At 36.6% G+C, this 19791-nt stretch overlaps 1 protein-coding gene across 1 annotated transcript; it reads left to right on the top strand.

Annotated features, from left to right (window-relative positions):
• The first annotated feature begins 2977 nt into the window (after positions 1-2977).
• UFSP2 (UFM1 specific peptidase 2) lies at positions 2978-19781 on the top strand. The gene is made up of 11 exons (XM_065899922.1): positions 2978-3050; positions 5736-5919; positions 6001-6067; positions 8305-8462; positions 8851-9043; positions 10374-10520; positions 12949-13113; positions 13324-13448; positions 14638-14714; positions 15626-15750; positions 19618-19781. Exons 1-11 carry the CDS (start codon positions 2987-2989, stop codon positions 19702-19704), a joined length of 1392 nt encoding a protein of 463 aa, XP_065755994.1. The 5' UTR covers positions 2978-2986; the 3' UTR covers positions 19705-19781.
• Positions 19782-19791: the final 10 nt, after the last annotated feature.

The following is a 19791-nucleotide window of genomic DNA, read 5'->3' on the forward strand; positions in this document are numbered from 1 at the left end:
TTTCAATTTCATTACTTGTAATTGGTCTGTTCATATTTTCTATTTCTTCCTGGTTCAGTCTTGGAAGGTTATACCTCTCTAAGAATTTGTCCATTTCTTCCAGGTTGTCCATTTTATTGGCATAGAGTTGTTTGTGGTAGTCTCTTAGGGTGCTTTGTATTTCTGCGATGTCTGTTGTAACTTCTCCTTTTTCATTTCTAATTTTATTGATTTGAGTCCTCTCCCTCTTTTTCTTGATGAGTCTGGCTAATGGTTTATCAATTTTGTTTATCTTCTCAAAGAACCAGCTTTTAGTTTTATTGATCTTTGCTATTGTTTTCTTTGTTTCTATTTCATTTATTTCTGCTCTGATCCTTATGATTTCTTTCCTTCTGCTAACTTTGGTTTTTGTTTGTTCTTCTTTCTCTAGTTCCTTTAGGTGTCAAGTTAGATTGTTTATTTGGGATTTTTCTTGTTTCTTGAGGTAGGCTTGTATAGCTATAAACTTGTCTCTTAGAACTCCTTTTGCTGCATCCCATAGGTTTTGGATGGTCGTGTTTTCATTGTCATTTGTCTCTAGGTATTTTTTGATTTCCTCTTTGATTTCTTCAGTGATCTCTTGGTTATTTAGTAACGTATTGTTTAGCCTCCATGTGTTTGTGTTTTTTTCCCTGTAATTCATTTCTAATCTCACAGCATTGTGGTCAGAAAAGATGCTTGTTATGATTTCAATTTTCTTAAATTTACTGAGGCTTGATTTGTGACCCAAGATATGATCTATCCTGGAGAATGTTCTGTGCGCACTTGAGAAGAAAGTGTAACCTGCTGTTTTTGGATGGAATGTCCTATAAATATCAATTAAAGCTATCTGGTCTATTGTGTCATTTAAAGCTTCTGTTTACTTATTTAGTTTCATTGTGGATGATCTGTCTATTGTGTAAGGGAGGTGTTAAAGTCCCCCACTATTTTTGTGTTGCTGTCGATTTCCTGTTTTATAGCTGTTAGCATTTGCCTTATGTATTGAGGTGCTCCTATGTTGGGTGCATATATATTTATAATTGTTATATCTTCTTCTTGGATTGATCCCTTGATCATTATGTAGTGTTCTTCCTTGTCTCTTGTAACATTCTTTATTTTAAAGTCTATTTTATCTGATATGAGTATTGTTACTCCAGCTTTCTTTTGATTTCCATTTGCATGGAATATCTTTTTCCATCCCCTCACTTTCAGTCTGTATGTGTCCCTAGGTCTGAAGTCAGTCTGTTGTAGACAGCATATATATGGGTCTTGTTTTTGTATCCATTCAGCCAGCCTGTGTCTTTTGGTTGGAGCATTTAATCCATTCACATTTAAGGTAATTATCGATATGTGTTTTCCTATGACCATTTTCTTAATTATTTTGGGTTTGTTTTTGTCTCTTGTGTTTCCTACTTAGAGACGTTCTTTCACATTTGTTCTGGAGCTGGTTTGGTGATGCTGAATTCTCTTAGCTTTTGTTTGTCTGTAAAGGTTTTGATTTCTCCATCGAATCTGAATGAGATCCTTGCCGGATAGAGTAATCTTGGTTAGTTTCTTCCCTTTCATCACTTTAAGTATATCATGCCACTCCCTTCCGGCTTGTAGAGTTTCTGCTGAGAAATCAGCTGTTAACCTTACAGGAGTTCCCTTGTATGTTATTTGTCGTTTTTCCCTTGCTGCTTTCAATAATTTTTCTTTGTCTTTAATTTTTGCCAATTTGATTCTTGTGTGTCTTAGTGTGGTTCTCCTTGGGTTTATCCTATATGGGACTCTCTGCACTTCCTGGACTTGGGTGGCTATTTCCTTTCCCATGTTAGCGAAGTCTTCAACTATAATCTCTTCAAATATTTTCTCAGGTCCTTTCTCTCTCTCTTCTCCTTCTGGGACTCCTATAATGCAAATGTTGTTGCGTTTAATGTTGTCCCAGAGGTCTCTTAGGCTGTCTTCATTTCTTTTCCTTCTTTTTTCTTTATTCTGTTCTGCAGCAGTGAATTCCACCATTCTGTCCTCCAGGTCACTTATCCATTCTTCTGCCTCAATTATTCTGCTGTTGATTCCTTTTAGTGTAGTTTTCATTTCAGTTATTGTATTTATTGTTCATCTCTGTTTGTTTGTTCTTTAATTCTTCTGTGTCTTTGTTAAACATTTCTTGCATCTTCTTGATCTTTGCCTCCACTCTTTTTCCAAGGTCCTGGATCATCTTCACTATCATTATTCTGAATTCTTTTTCTGGAAGGTTCCCTATCTCCACTTCATTTAGTTCTTTTTCTGGGGTTTTATCTTGTTCGTTCATCTGGTACATAGCCCTCTGCTTTTTCATCTTGTCTATCTTTCTGTGAATGTGGTTTTTGTTCCACAGGCTGCAGGACTGTAGTTCTTCTTGCTTCTGCTCGTGAATATAAGGCTTTTGATTTTTATTGCCATATCACCCTATGAAGAATTCTAAGAGTTTATACTCCCACTGTCAGTGATATAGTAGTTTCCTCTCATTGTCTTGACCATCAATTCTTATCATAATAGGGTCAGTGTTTTTGTCCCATTCTTAAACTAGTTATTTTCCATTGATCTTTTCATGTCATTGTTAAACCCTATATTTATTAAAACTGTAATTTAGAAATACTTTCTTAGAGCTGTGGTCCTCAACCTTTTCCCATTAGACTCATTCACATGGAGGACGTTTTAAATATCCTTGTGCCTAGACCCTCCCCAGACCAATTAATCAGAATCTCGGGGGGTGTAGCCCAGGAATCAGTATTTTAAACTTCTCAGGTGATTTCAATGTGGAACAAAGGTTGAGAACCTCTAATTTAGAATTTAGGGTGTTTTGTTTTTCTCCGTAAAACAAGGAATTAACTCATGAAATAGCTTGAAAAATCAAGGTTAATTAATGCCTAAACCTAAATTCAGTTTGATTCTAATTTATATGAGGATGAGTTTTTGTTTTACAATGAAATTTTGGTTTCATTTGTCTTAGGTTATTTCAGAGACTATGGATATACTCTTCAGAATGAGAGGCGGCCTTGATCTAGCTTTTCAGCTAGCTACTCCTAATGGTAGGTCTGCCCAAATACTCTGCTTTTTTATTATAAAGTTGATTATGAAATATAGTGAGATTCTTACCATTTTGCACATGAAACTGAGAGATAGGATGAATAAACTGTCTAAGGTCATATAGTTAGTAAGTGATATAAATTGGATTTAAACTTAGACACTGTTCCCCACCACCTCTAGCCCATGGGGCTCTCTGTGCACATTAGGAAAAGGTGTCCCCTTACTTAAGAAACTTTACTGCCCTCTCAAAGAAAATTGTCACGGTAAATATAAATATCCCCCATGAGCACAATATAAAGAGGCACCCAGACTTGTACGTTGTAGACTTAAAACTGTACATAACCCTGAGTCTCAAGAGCCCACCCTCTTGAATGTCATGTTGTTTAGGAATGGTAAGCAAGCTCTATGGGAGAAAAATCAGCAGTGTTTGTATAAACCAAATTCTAGGATGTCTTCCTGTTTCTGACTCAGTTGTTTCTGACAACTGAGGCAGCGAATAACAGAGGAAGAAGATGAAGAGCTGTGTTTGAGAAGTGTTTCATTTGCAATGCCACAGTAAGCCAAGTGCCAGCTCCCAACAGGCATTTGGTCATTTGAGCCTGAAACTTAGCGGGGAGCGTTCAGAACTGGAGAGAAGAGAACTTAATATCTCTCAAGGATGCTAGTTAATACCTTGATACTAAATGAAATCACTCAAGAAAAGCGTGATCAGTGGTGTCAGGAGCCACAAAGAAGTTCAGAAAGATAAGGAATAAGCAGTGTCAGAGTTCCTTGAAGGAGATACCAACTGACGATTATTTACTGGCCCTTTGGAAAGAGGGAGTGAAAGCTGAATGTTCTTTCTGACCCATCCCTTCATATTAGACAGTTGTTCTCAATCTTGGTCCACATTTGAATCCCCACTTCCAGGCCAATTAAAGTCTCTAAGGACAGAGACTCAGGCATCAGTAAGCTTTTTAGGTGACTCTCTAATGTGCCATCAAGATAAGAATCATTTTGCAAGGACTAAAACTCACTTTTAGGCCTATCTTATCAGTATTGTTGTTCCTTAATATGTTACTTGTATGGATAAAGCCTTACATTTTACAACTTAATATAAATTGAAGGTATATTTTGCTATGAACTTATCACAAAGTATAACTAATATATTAGTCACCAGGTATAATGATGTAATTTCAAATGTAAATAAGGACTACAGATACTTTTTACCTAGTGATTAATGTATTTGAGCTTTTCTTCTGACTTGATAGTATTCCTCCTCCTGTATCAAACTCTTTGAAACACTCAATGAAGGGAATCATTAATGAGGAAATTGAGGGGAAGAAGGTGCTTAACTTAAAGACATCACAATTATTTAGGTACTTTACCTCATGGTCCTTCAGGGATAAACAGAAGGTAATCCAGGAATTATGTTTGTCTTTTGTAGTGCAGCTAAAAATCTAAAACATATCAGGATATCTTTTAATCTGACTTGTTACAAGTAATCTTTTCTCTACCACAATCTCAAGGTATTTATTTATGAAGATATCAGTGTGATAGTTAAATAAGTATTTTAATCACAAGGTTAACTAGGTTTAGGATTTAGGAGTATAAAGCTAGGACAAGTATTTAAATATTGTCTTCTTCAGATATATCTATTTTATAGTTTTGACTTTGGAATCATGAAAATGTTTTTCATATTAAAAAAATTCTGTAAAGTAAAAAGGAAATCCCTGAAAATGAAGTCAGACAAATATCAGGTTGATGACATAGCACACAGAGAAAAAAACTGTGACTTCAAGGCACAGTACTTTGTACAGTCTTAGTGGGATATAGTCCAAGGAAGAATGGAACTATAAAGAAATTTAAATTTCATTCAGTAGTTTTATTGCTATAAGTACTAAGGTATTTTGAGAGTAATTGGAATCCTTATACATTGCTGATGGGAATATAAAATGGTGCAGTTTCTTTGGAAAACAGTTTGGCAATTCCTCAAAAAGACAGTTACCGTATGACCCAGCAATTCTTCCTAGGTGATCACCTAAGAGAATTAAAAACGTATGTCCACACAATAACTTGTGCACAAATGTTCATAACAGCATTATTCGCGATAACCAAAAAGTAGAAACAACCCAAATGTGTATCAGCTTATGAATGGATGAACAAAACATGTTTTGCTCATACAATGGAGTATTATTCAGCCATAAAAAGAGTGAAGTGCTAATTCATGCTATGGATGAGTTCACAATATGGGTGAATCTTGAAAGTATTAGGCCGAGTGAAAGAAGCCAGACACAAAAGGCCACGTAATGTGTGATTCCATTTCTATGAAGTATCCAAAATAGGCAGATCTATAGAGACCAAAAGTAGGTTAGTGATTTGCCACAGGAGAATGGGGAATGACCTCTGGTCAGGCCAGGGTTTCTTTGGGGGTGATGAAATGTTCTGGAATTAAATAGTGATGATTTTACACCTTGTCGTATACTAAAAGCAACTGAAATGTACACATGAAACAGTGAATTTTATGGTCTATGAATTTTATGTCAACTTTTTTTTAAAAAAGGCAAAAAAAATGTTTTTATAGTATTGAATATAGGGAATGGATATTTAGGGGTCAGTTTTACTGTGCTGTACTTTTGTGTGCTTGGAAGCATTCATGTTGAAAAGTTTACAATTTTTCTTATTCTATTTATGTTCTTTTAATTTAGAAATTTTTGTCAAGAAAGCACTAAAACATATGTTGAGTGACCTGTCAACCAAGCTTTCTTCAAATGCACTTGTGTTCCGAATCTGCCACAGTTCAGTGTACATATGGCCTAACAGTGACATGAACACCATTCCAGGAGAACTGACTGATAGTTCCACCTGTAAGAACATAATGCGCTTTATTCAGTGAGTATGCTTGAAGATGGCTAGAAGTGTTTTCACAACGTCATTTCGTATGGTAAACATCTTTGTGTATTAAAAATTTAGATTTGAACAGGAAGAAGATACAAAACGAAAATTCATGAGGAAGAAAGACAGAAAGTTGTCAGACATGGTAAGCAAATCACCTGTCTTCTTAGTGATAAAAATGTTCAATCCTTGAATTTGGAGTTGAGTGAGATCTTAGAAATTACTTAACCCAACTTTCTTATTTTTTTTACAGATCAGATTATTCAGGTCCAGAAAAATTAAATGTCTTGCCAGAGGTTATATCTCTGGTGTACATATCTAAACTTTTGTCCCATTATAATATATATCTTAAATGGGTGTTTTGGATGCCTTGTTTGCTCCCACAGAAATAAAACAGCTTGAGTCCGTTTATAAATTATTTTAAAACAAATAAAAAGGGGTCATTCTGAAACATGACAGTGACACATTATGCTATATGAGGTAGTAAATAATAAATGATTTACTTTTCTTCACACTGTTTTGGTTCTGTTGATTTTTGAACCAGTACTATTGAGTACCTGCCACGTGCCACAAACTTTGCCAGATATTGGAGATGAAAAATGGAGCTGCTGCTTCAAGGCAGGAAGTTGTACAAAGTTAGTATACCTTTAGTGTTTTTCCAGACTAGTAAGGAAAATAGAGTGGACGTGAGGTTGGAGATGTGGGCAGGGACCACTCAGGAGAAGCCAAACCAAAACGTAGCTACGGTAATAAAGAGGAGGGAATGGATACAAGAACTATTTAGGGGATTGAATAGGTTATATCTGGAAACTAATTGGATGTGGGATGATCAGCTTCTTGCTTGGGTAAAGATGGAAGATGGGGAAGACATGAGGTCAGTTTCGGTCACATTATGTTTTAGACAGCAGTGAGGAGTCCACATGAGCTGTTAGATTTATAAATGTGGAGTGTGTACAAAAAAACTGTGGGCTGTGGATAAGGATTTGAGAATTACCAGTCGTTGGAGCTTGACATTTTGAGGGATACGGGTCAGTTCTTTTGTAGAATGTTCCTCAGTTTGGGTTTGGGTTTCTTTTAGGCTTCCTGGTGATAGATTCATGTGGTCATTGTTGGTAGGAATACCACAGAGGTAATGTGTGTCCTTCTCAGCACGTCATATGAAAGAAGCATATGCTCAGTTTGTTCTTGAATTAGTGATGTTAACTTTGATCATTTAATGTGGTATCTGCCAGTGTTCTCCACGGTGAGGGTACTATTTTTTGCCCTTAAAATTAGTAAGTATTTTGTGGGAAGATACCTTAAGTTTATATATATATCCTGTTCCTCATCAGGTTTTCACCCATCACTTCTAACATCAATTGATAATTTTTGCCAGAATCTAACATTAATCTGATGGTTGCAAAATAGTGATTTTTCTAAGTCTGTCGTTTCCTTTTACACTTATTAGATGACATTATACTGTGAGGGGGAGATTTTCCATTTCCCTGTTTGTTTATTAACTGCATGGAAGCATGGATTCCTATTTTATGCAAAGAGTTATCTGTTACTGTTACTGTCCTTAGTTATTTTGATGCTCACATTTTCTAAGATTTGGCCAATAGAAACTTCATGCTGGCTCCAGTGTCCTCTTGACACCATATTTTTGAGTACTTGCTGCTTTCTTCCACAGGATGTTCCAGACACATCTTGTACTTGCCTTGTTCTAGCTCAGGAATCAGCCATTTCCCCAAGGAACACACACATGTATATATACATACTATACATATATAACACATACATCCATATTTATCTGTGTAAATCATATTATACCTCCAGTTCTACTTCAGCCTCACACAATTCCTGACCTTTTCCCAGTGAGAAACCTGGCTTCCAGTACTCTTAATATTTTGCTAAATTTGTTTAATATACAGAAATCATTTTCAGAATTGTTTTCCCATACCACTATCAAAATCAAACCTACTAATAGAGTTCAATATTTTTTATAGTTTTTTATGTCTTTAGACCACAGGTATATAGTCATAATATATGTTTAAAAGTTGCTTCAGTGTGTGGTTATTGTATCTTGTTCATTTGATTTGTTTTGTTTTGTTTTGAAATTTTTAAATGTATACAAAAGTAGAGAAAATAGATAAATGAAGCCTGGTGAACCTAACTTTAATGTTTACCAATACGTTATCAATCTGATTTCACCTTTACTTCCCACTCACTCTCCCCTTCTCAGATTATTTTGAAGCAGGGAAGATTATTTCTTTAAGCTAAGATTTGTGCTTTTCAATAGTTTACTGTAATATAGCTTATATGGTCCTTAAAAAGTCCTTTTACTTACCTTTTATATTATTGTTCGATGTTCTACAAGTTAACTTTTACTGTTTATCTTTATAGCATCAGATAGTAAATATAGATCTTATGCTGGAAATGTCAACCCCTCTGGCAGCTGTAACACCCATCATTGAAAGAGAAAGCGGAGGACACCACTATGTTAATATGACTTTACCAGTCGATGCAGTTGTACCTGTTGCTCCAGAAGAAATGTGGGGAAAGTAGGTATTTTCTAATACTACTGCCACGTTTAAATGAGGACCCTCTCCCAAAGTAATCAGAGCTCATTTTAAATTATCATATAGGCATATTCAGGGTTGTTGTTGTTTTTACTATGATTTACTCTTTGTTTATTATTAAACTAAGAGTCATCTAGTAATTAGATGTTTATTGGAGGAAGTAGAGTAATGTGCAAAACCTGTAGGGTTTTCCCTTTATCTACACAGAGGAAATTTAGTTTATTTAACATTTAACTTTGCATTTTTTAGACTTCCTTTAATAAACCTGGTCCAATCAAGGATACATTAGGAATATAGTCACTCGACACTTTCATATATCATAAACTACTATAACTTCTGTTAATGCACTTGTATATTTCCCCCCCCTCAGAGTTCGTAAACGTCTAGTTGATGCAATTCATAATCAACTAACTGATATGGAAAAATGCATTTTGAAATACATGAAAGGAACATCTATCGTGGTCCCTGAACCACTGCACTTTTTATTACCAGGGGAAAAAAATCTTGTAACAATTTCATATCCATCAGGAATTCCAGATGATCAGCTGCAGGCCTACAGAAAGGTGAAACCAATTCATTTTTTCTTAAAAAAAAATACAGCTATCATTCGTTTTGTGTTTAATTATGTGTTTCTAATAAATGGACATTGTTTTGTGATTTAATTTTAAAGTGTGGACGCAGACTATTAGCTTTACACCTATTTAACTTCTGTTCTATAACTTTTTAAAGTATTATTAATAAAAAAATACTTTGCTAAACCATATGTAACATTTAAATTTCATATGCTCAGTGTAGTTCATATGTTATTTTTCTGTAATGAAATTTAGAACTGAAAAGATGCTTACATGCCTGGAGCAGCTGATGAGGGTTACTTAATATATTCCTCTTCTCTTCTGTTACTTCCAGATTTGTGAAAGAGACAAGATTAGAGTCTGAGAAGGGAAATTAGGATTTATGCTGTTTCTAATTAGGATTTATAGTATTACTCCATCCCCCAAGTCCGAGGGTTATTTGGGTTTTATTAGAGGCATCTTGAAGAAAACATGATCAGCATTCAAAGAAATGAGATTTCTTGGCAAAATGACTGGTTTGGGAGTACGTATTTTTGATGTGTGGCCTTGCCTGGCATCCATCAAATTATACCATGGGACTATCTTCCCAGTTTCTTCTGTCCCTGAAAAGAGATATAACAATGTAACCCTCTGTACCTCTCTGTAAGTGCCAGATGAATTGACTTGCAGAGGCAACAGTTACATACGCTAATGATCCCATTCAAACTGCTAGAATACATAGGAAATAGCAAAAGAAGATGTCAGACTTTTCAAAGTAACTATTAACGTGTTTTTAACATTCAGGAATATATTGCCTTTTAAACATATATGTGTATTTTTATTCTGATGCCGTATTGGTTGGTTTCATGCCACCAATCTCTATAATTTAATCACTACCCCTTATATTTGTTAAGTACTCTAAGCATGATTTTTAAAAAATATTTTGATATAATTATATCATTGTTAATTATAATTTACTCATTTATGAGGCTGTTTCAAAACCAGTCTTTAGCCTGGATGTATTTTAACAGAGTGTGTTATAGTGAGTAATTTTAAATAATCTCAGTTCTCTGACTCTAACGAATTATTATCATTTTCCTACATTCCCTTCCAATTTCTATCCATATACATAGATAAACAAAAATAAATCATTTTTGGTTTTAGTTTAAATCTCACTTTCTTTGACCTTAGTGAATTAAATCATAAGTGAGTTTGATAACATTTATAACCAATATATAGTAAATTTTCTGTTTTGTATCTAGTTTGAGTTTATTTATTGACTAGGAATCTAAATCATTTAACTTTTTTTCTCTTCTTTCCTCTTGATTCTGATTTCATTTAGGAGTTACACGATCTCTTCAATCTGCCTCATGACAGACCTTATTTCAAAAGGTCTAATGCTTACCACTTTCCAGATGAACCATACAAAGATGGTTACATTAGAAATCCACATACTTATCTCAATCCACCTAACATAGAGACTGGTATGGTGAGTTTAGTAATTCTTTATGTGAGTCAATTGATCATAAGTGTCATTAGTTGTTTTTTGTCTGTACCCAGTGGAAGTTGTAAGGATCAATTCATAACGGGTATCATCGTCCCTAAAACATACTTTGCCACCCTTTTCTTTTAATGATCATTGCTTAAGATAGCAGTAATTCACAGTGGTCTAAAAAGGTTAGGAATAGATAGTGTGTAGCACATTTCTCTTACTAAAATTCCATTCCTTAATTTCTTTAAAGGCTTGTCCCATTTGATTTCCATTCTGAACCTGAGAAATCATGCTAATTAAGGGCATATTTCTACACAACTCACACTGTAGGAGAAGGCTAATAAAGCACTACATGTTTCCTGTACAGCACATACCTAGTTGTAAGGGGTAGATCTTTTCACTAAAGGTAGCTCAGAAAAGGAGTGTGGGGGAAGGGTTCCTCTAAGGATGCATGCAGGCTAGTAAGAGAGGATCTCATGGGCAACCAAGAATAGGAATCGTACAGCTGGGCCTCTTAGAACAAGGCAGCGCTGTGACTGGCCTCGGTCTCAAGGCGTACTCTCACTCCTTGATGGCATTCCTCAGCTTTCTTTGGGGGTGCTTTTGATCCTAACTGGCCTGTTCCTTCCCTTTACTCTACCTTTTCTTAGCCTCGTCTTCTGTTTCCTCATTTTTTCAGCCTGACATAACTTTTCCTACTCTCCCTCAGAGCTGCTCATTGCATGCATTGTTTCATCTTCATTCCTTGCACTTACTGCCTGATTCACTCTGCACCTCTCAATTCAAATTCCCGTAAGAGAAAACTTGATTGGCCCATCTTGTCATGGCATTTATTCAATACCTGCTGAGCCTCCAGGTGCTTTGTAAGGAAATCTTAAGAATTAAAGATGAGTACGTGATACAACGTTGACCCTAGGGCAGTTAGGGGCCCGCTTCCGGTTCTGGCCATCAGCATGCACTTGGGACAGCAGCTTCACCTGCGAGAGCTATGGGCAGACCAGCTTCGCATAGAACAGCTCTGGCTGGGCACTCACTGTTACATGCATACAAATGAGACTTTAGTCAACATTTCAGTGACATTGAATGATTTCACTTATTTTGCTTATATGGGAGGAAATCTTGAGAGACCTGTTCCTGATTGAAAATCTTGTTCTGTCACAGTCATAGAATCATAGAATAGGAAATACAAAACTTAGAGTCTCTAACAAGCAACATAACTCTTGATAGTTTCCCCGTAGATTATGACATAAATGTTTTCTCTCTCAGATTATATTTGGAACTCTTCTAGGGTAAGTATTATATCATATATTCATTTTTCATTCCTAATAGTTCTTTACTAAGCGCCGGGACACTCAGAAGGTACTGAATAAATACTGATTGTTTTTTGACAATGAAATGGTTGGTTATCTGTATTGCAAAAATGCAAGAAGCATTTATATATTTCTTAATATTTATTATATGATACTTAATGTGTGCATGTAACATACATGTAAGTTATAAAGCACAGTAAAGAAATCAATATTGGAGAGCTCCCTGCCCCATTTAAGAACTAGGACGTGGCCAGTCTGACTGTGTTCTCCTTCCTATCCACTCCTCTGCCTCCCCGACACCCAGGAGGAACTATTATACTGAGTTTTGCGTTCATCATTCACTTCACTTTCTTTTAATAGTTTCACCATATATGTATATATTCTCTCAACAATGTTGCTTTTAGTCTTGCTTGATTTTGAGTTTTACCAAAATGGTGTCATTCTGTGTATAGTCTTCTGCAACTTGCTTTTTCACTCAATATCATGTAGCTAAGATTTATCCATGGTATTGTGTATAACTATAGTTCAGTTCTCTTTATTGCTGGATAATATACCTTGGTATCATTTTTTTTCCCAGGTTGTTTTGCTATTTAGACAACCCTGCTATGAACGTTACTGTACATGTCTCTTGTTACATATATGCAACAATATCAACAATTTGCTATATTTGCTTCATTTCTCCTTTTTTCCCCTTGAGCCATTTCAAAGAAAATTACAGGCATCATGCTATTTACTCCTAAATACTTCCAACGCAAATCTCCAAACAATATTAGATTTGCATTCATGATAGTTTGGTTATGATTATTATTTTTTATTCTCTGCTGGATTTAGTTTGCCAATATTTTATTAAGATTGTTGCATCTGTGTTCATGAATGATATTGTCTTATAATTTTCTTTTCTCATACTGTTCTTACTTTACTTTTGTACCAGTAGTATACTGGCTCATTGAAAGAGTTGGGGAGTATTTCCTCTTTTTAAAAAAATTTTTTATAAGGAACTAAATAAAGTAAGTCTAGCTCCAAGAATAGTAAAATGACTCGGTATGTGTATGTGTAATATAATATATACATCTATCTTAAGTTAATATTTTACTATGTTTCTTCTTTTTATATAGATTTCTGTGGTCCAGGGCATATATGGTTACCATCATTATATGCAGGATCGGATCGATGACAATGGCTGGGGCTGTGCTTATCGGTCTCTGCAGACTATCTGCTCTTGGTTCAGACACCAGGGATACACAGAGAGATCCATTCCAACACACAGAGAAATTCAGCAGGTACAGAACATGCCATTTTGAATTGTAATCAGTTGGATGTTTCATTAACCCTTAATATACCATTAATAATTATTCCTACCTCATGGTGCAGACTTATTTCTGTTTTGAAGAAAAAAAGTATAAATACTGGTAATCAGGGAAAATGCCCTAAACGTAATTTTTAATAGCTGTCTTGTGTATGGATCTTTTTGTATTTTTAAATACACAAAGGCTCTAGTTGATGCTGGGGACAAACCAGCAACATTTGTCGGATCACGGCAGTGGATTGGATCTATCGAGGTGCAGCTGGTACTGAACCATTTGATTGGTATAACTTCAAAAATACTTTTTGTCAGGTAAGGACACCTTAAGAAATCTGAGAAATCATTTCAAAGAGAATTTGTCATTTTTATTAAAAGAAAAAGCGCATTTTCCCCCACATTTGTTGTCACTCTTTTCTCTTCCTCCATATTGCCTCCTTGCTTTATAAATCTCATTTTTCTAGCCCTAAATTTTTTTTGTTATATTTTAGAAGATGTTTGAGTTTATGAGTGAACTTTGTGGTATCTGCTTATATGCTCTAGGCCTAATCTTAGTCTGGAAGAGGAAAACTTGCAAATATATCAGTTTTGAGTAGAGTTACAGAAAGTGTAGTTTTTTTGTTTTGTTTTTCTTTTTATTTAGTTTTTTATTTTATTTTTTGGTTGTGTTGGGTCTTCATTGCTGTGCTTGGGCTTTCTCTAGTTGTGGTAAGCAGGGGCTACTCTTCATTGCCGTGCGTGGGCTTCTCATTGCGGTGGCTTCTCTTGTTGTGGAGCACGGGCTCTAGACGCATGGGCTTCAGTAGTTGCAGCACATGGGCTCAGTAGTTGCGGTGCGTGGGCTCTAGGGAGCACAGGATCAGTAGTTGTGGCGCACAGGCTTAGTTGCTCCATGGCATGTAGGATCTTCCCAGACTAGGGATCGAACCCATGTCCCGTGCATTCACAGGCAGATTCTTAACCACTGCACCACCAGGGAAGTCCCCAGAAGGTCTAGTTTTTTAATGCTTAAGGCAGAGACGTCTTGAAAGGAAAAAATCAAATGTTGATCTATGACTGACCTTTTTGTTTATCTCCTACTCTTTTTCTTCCTAAGATTTTAATAAATTAATAATGTATCCAAATAATACATTCATTTTATCTTTTCCAATATATTTTAATCACAATTCTAGTATTAAAATATGAGCAAATATTAATATAAGATTGATATCTATGACCATCACTAGCTTACTCCTTATTTATGAGCTTATGTTTTCAATACATCTATTACAACAACCTTGCTAACTATAGTGTTATTATTTTTATTGTCCAAGTACTTTAATACCTCTGATTTCACAATTGCAGTTTGGATTGGCTGTGGAAATCAGTGCTAACAAATAAGTGATAGATTAAGTAGTGAAGTGTATGGTGATTAAAAAGTGAGTTTTGGCACAGCAAAACATTATTCATATATTCCCAACTATCTTAGAAATAGTTCATCTGATAGAAAATGGTTTCTTTCTAGCCAAGGTTCTGAAATAGCCTCTCAGGGACGGGAACTGGTTAATCATTTCCAGAGTGAAGGAACGCCAGTAATGATCGGTAAGGTGTTTGGATATCTCGGGTTCTTTTGGTAGAGTGGAGAGTATGTGAAACTTATGGTTAATAAAAATATGTAATGGCATATAAAATCAGTCATTTTTAAACATATTAAAATTAGCTTTTACATCATACATACTTCCTCTGGATATTATTTTAAAATTTCCAAGGCCAGGAGGAAAGTTACAAAAAAGATAATAACCAGAAGTAGTAAAGGCTAAGAAGAGAAATGATAACTGTGTTCAAATACTTGAAGAGTTGAGAGCAGAATGGAAAAGAGGCAGTGGTCACTGAACTGAGCATTGTAAGTCATGGCTAGCACTAACTTGGCTGGCTGTGTGACATTATGCAAATTGCTTAACCTCTCGGGCTTTATTTGTAAAATAAGAGGATTGGATTAGCTAATCTAAAGATTCACGATTCTGTGAGAAATAAGACTTGTCCTGTGATGACAGAAGGCAAGGTAAGACTGGTGTGTAAGAAATGCGGGTAGGCAGATTTCAGCAAAATACAGAAAATATTGAAAGAGTAGCTGGGCAGCACCTTTGGAGGTACTCAGAGCAGCGGCAGCATTGCCCAGCTGCTGAGAGGGGTACCAACAGCAGTGATTGTTACTCCGTTGGGTGGAATTTAGACCCTCTGTGGCCCTTTTTAAATCCAGTCTAGGTAATTCCATGGATATTGCAGTGAAATATAAACCTAATATGATTATAGATACAATTGTTTCTTTTCTGTCTTAAAGATGTAATTTTATCTTTTCAGAGTATATTTGACATTGTGTCATTTACAGTGTACCCCAGTTGATTTTAATGCTGTTAGATCAATTAATAGGCAAAATAATCTTTTTAAATTGAAATTGAATGGGAAGTTGAGATTAATATATGCCCTCTCATTTCATATTTCCTCTTCAATAGGGGGAGGAGTTTTGGCCCACACAATACTAGGAGTTGCATGGAATGAGATTACAGGACAGATAAAATTTCTGATTTTAGATCCGCATTATACAGGCGCTGAAGATCTACAAGTTATTTTAGAAAAGGTAAGTGTCTGTTTAACACAAATTTAGATACAAGGCAAAGAACCCAGAACCAAAGGATAGAAAACTGGCAGCTAACAGAAAGATGGATTATGAACTGAGGGCAGGGGTCCTCACTGTAAGGAGGGATTCTAAGGCTGTGATGAGTAACTGTCTCTCTAGATACAGAGGACAAGGGGGAACTAAAGTAAATTGTGAAAGACAAAATTTAGCTTAGATTTATCAAGACTTTCTCAGTTATTAAACTTAATAGAATGCGAAACTCATAAATATATTCCTCTGGAGACTTACAGCTTTGCATAAATATAAATATAGTGAGATATATCAATGCCTTGAAATACAGTGGCATATATAACCTTTATAATTTTAGAATTAACCAGAAATTAGTTAAGCAGTATGCTGGACATTATGGAGGCTTGACTGCCTTTAATTTATTTACATATAACTTCATCTCATTCTATGAAGGAGTTATATTTGAAACAGATTTAAGAGTATTTGTTGATGCTTAAACTACCAGCTAAAGAAGGTATAAATTTAAGTTAATATATGGGCAACTAATTCAGACTTAGTACTGAGTTTTCATGAGAAATTAGTACTAAATTTTCATGAAACTCAGTACTAAATCTTTAGGAGGGAAGTGTTATAAGACATAATTAACCTGAGTTTTAAATAAGTTTTATATTCTTTGCCAAATATATTAAAATTACAAAGAATGCATACAGCCTTTCCAGCTATAAGCCAATGAATATATCCTATCCACTACCCTTCATTTTTGTCATGTTGTCACTTAAGTCAATATCATTAGTACCCATAAAAAGGTTTCTCTGCTCTTTTTTTTTTTTGGCTGCGTTGGGTCTTGGAGCTCACAAGGCTGCTCCTGCAGAGGCATCACTTACAGACAGTGAAAGGAAAGCAGGGCATGTTCCAGGAGCTGTGGCAGTTTTAACATGATTAGAGTTGGTGAAGTGGTGTGGCTGATAGCTGGAGGGACAGGCAGGAGGTGAATCGGGGATGAGTGCCGGGAGCCAGGCAGAGGAGCCAGGCATTCAGATTTTATCTTAAAGGCAGTGAGACGCCTTAGGACTTTAATGAGAGGCATAATACAGATAAGAAAATTACTTCTTTTTGGCTGGCTTGACGGACTTTGGACTAAATGGAATTAACTAGGTAGGGTTTTCTGATGCGATCAGATAGAGTAAGGCATTGTCCCTGCTTGCCTTCTCTGAGAACTGCACTCTGCTTTGCTAGGTGTTTTTTTTTTTTTTAAAGCATTAACTTGAGATGTCTGTTTTATGTGATTAGCAATAATCTTTTTATTTTTAAATTATTTTATTTTTGGCTGCCTTGGGTCTTCATTGTTGCACGCAGGCTTTCTGTATTTGCAGCGAGCGGGGGCTACTCTTCATTGCGGTGGGCGGGCTTCTCATTGCAGTGGCTTCTCTTGTTGCGGAGCATGGGCTCTAGGCACACGGGCTTCAGTAGTTGTGGCACGTGGGCTCAGTAGTTGTGGCGCACGGGCTTAGTTGTTCCGTGGCATGTGGGATCTTCCCGGACCAGGGCTCAAACCTGTGTCCCCTGCCTTGGCAGGCGGATTCTTAATCACTGCACCACCAGGGAAGCCCTCCTTTGCTAGTTATATTTCTGTAGAACTTTATAATAGCAAAAACCCTTTGCTCTCTTCACACATGCAAGAAACCTTGAGGCCAAGGCCGCGCCATCAGTAGAAGTGCTGTTGACTCTCACGTGACTCAAGAATCTAAGGCACTGTCTTATTAGTCCATCCCGGCTACTCTAACAATACCATAGACTGGGTGGCTTATAACAACAAATTTATTTCTCACAGTTCCGGAGGCTGGGGAATCCAGGATCAAAGTGCTGGCCAATTTGGTGGGTGGTGAGGCCCACTTTCTAGTTCAAAGATGGTAGTTTTTTTCACTGTCCTCACATGGTGGAAGGGATGAGGGAGCTCTCTGGGCCCTCTTTTAATGAGGGCACTAATCCCATTCGTGAGGGCTCTACCCTCATAACCCAGTCACCTCCAAATACCATCACATTGGGGATTAGGGTTCAACATATGAATCTTGGACACATTCAGTCTATGGCAGGGGCCAGAGGGCCATTTGCACCTCTGCCTGACCTCTGTTTACCCACTTGGGGAGCTTTCCTGTTTGAAGTTCCCAAGCCAGTCACCTCAAAGGAAAGAAGTCTGGCTCCCCTACTGACTCCCCCAGTTTCTGGTTTGGGTACCCTCTCTACCCACCTCTCTGGGAAACAATTTAAGTCTGGTTACCTGGAGATGGCCCACATGTGTGAAAAGACCACAGAAAGATTAAAACAGAGAAAGTATAAGCCTTGTTTCTATTGATTATTAAGAAAACAGATTTTAGGACATGAAATTCATTAGAGAAAGTTTTGCTGAAAAATATGAGATGATAAAAAAAAGTTTGTTTATGTAAAGAAACAGTTCTCAATGATAATAAACCAAACTTAATGGTGGTTACCTGTGGAGGGGGGGGCAGGACTGATGGAGGATTTTTTTTAATTTTTACTTTTCACCTCATTTGAACTTTATATGTATCTTTATTTCTGCAATCAGAAGAATAAAAATGAAAAACCTAGTGCTTCCCTGGTGGCACAGCAGTTAAGAATCTGCCTGCCAATGCAGGGGACACGGGTTCGAGCCCTGGTCAGGGAGGATCCCACATGCCATGGAGCAACTAAGCCCGTGTACCACAACTACCGAGCCCGTGCTCTAGAGCCCACGAGCCACAACTACTGAAGCCCGCGTGCCTAGAGCCCGTGCTCCACAACAAGAGAAGCCACCACAATGAGAAGCCCGCTCACCACAACGAAGAGTAGCCCCTGCTCGCCACAACTAGAGAAAGCCCATGTGCAGCAACGAAGACCCAATGCAGCCAAAAATAAAACAAATTTATTAAAAAAAGAAAAAAAAAAGAAAAACCTAAAGAGCATGTCTACTCAACCCTCCCACCTCCACACTGAAAAACAGACTAAGACACCATCTTCTCCTGTAGGAACTATGACCTTTGACTTCAGGTCGCTGCAAGAATGCCCAGCAGCTTCCCAGTTAGGTAGGGTAAGGGGTAAAACTACTACCTGTCACTCACATGGTGGCATTTTGAATCCTCACTAGTCTCCTCACAGGTATTTGCAAACAAAGCATTTCATTTCAGAATGATGTAACACAGACAAGTCGTGAGCTGGGTCTTTAAGAAAATATTGATAAATCAATGGCCTTAGAAGAAATTTGATAAACTTCTATATTCACAATGAGATTTTGTTTGAAAGCAATTTTCTCTGCTGGGGAAAAGGATTAATACTGACATAAAATTGGAAAGCGGCATGATTACAGCCTGAGGAAAACGAAGGGCATAGAATGCAACTCCAAGGGCAATCTCAGATTTCTCACTGCCACGTATCACTGCTGGGAAATCGGGATCAAGGCAGTGGCCAATTTGGTGGCTCCCCACTTTCTAGTTCAGTCTTTTTCACTGTCTGTAGTCTTGTTATGGACAGATGCCAGTTAAACTATCACATGCCATCGACTGCCAGAATTATAAAACTATGCATCTTGAAATCAATAAAATGTGGTACTGAGTAACAGTACCATAATGAAGCTTTTCATTTTTAATGATTCCTATGATTAAATATCATAGAATTCTGTCTGAAATGGAACCAGATAAGCTACTTTTCTATGCTTTACAGGAACTCAAATATTTGAATTATATAGGTATTTAGAGCCTTATTCCAAGACCCTGCTGACAGAGCAGGATTGTAAAATGTTACAGTTTCAATCATGTAGCCCTATAACTTTGTAAAAGGTTTTCCTTTCCCTTCTCCCAAATCTAGGGCTGGTGTGGATGGAAGGGTCCAGACTTTTGGAACAGCGATGCTTACTATAACTTATGTCTTCCTCAGCGACCAAATACTATTTAAAATATCTTGGACTCAAAGACTGTAGTAAAGTTGTACTTTATAAATTTGTTGATAAAGAATAAATTTAATTTCAAATTGAATCCTGGG

The sequence above is a fragment of the Phocoena phocoena genome, chromosome 21 (assembly GCF_963924675.1).
Source record: "Phocoena phocoena chromosome 21, mPhoPho1.1, whole genome shotgun sequence".
NCBI lineage: Eukaryota > Metazoa > Chordata > Mammalia > Artiodactyla > Phocoenidae > Phocoena > Phocoena phocoena.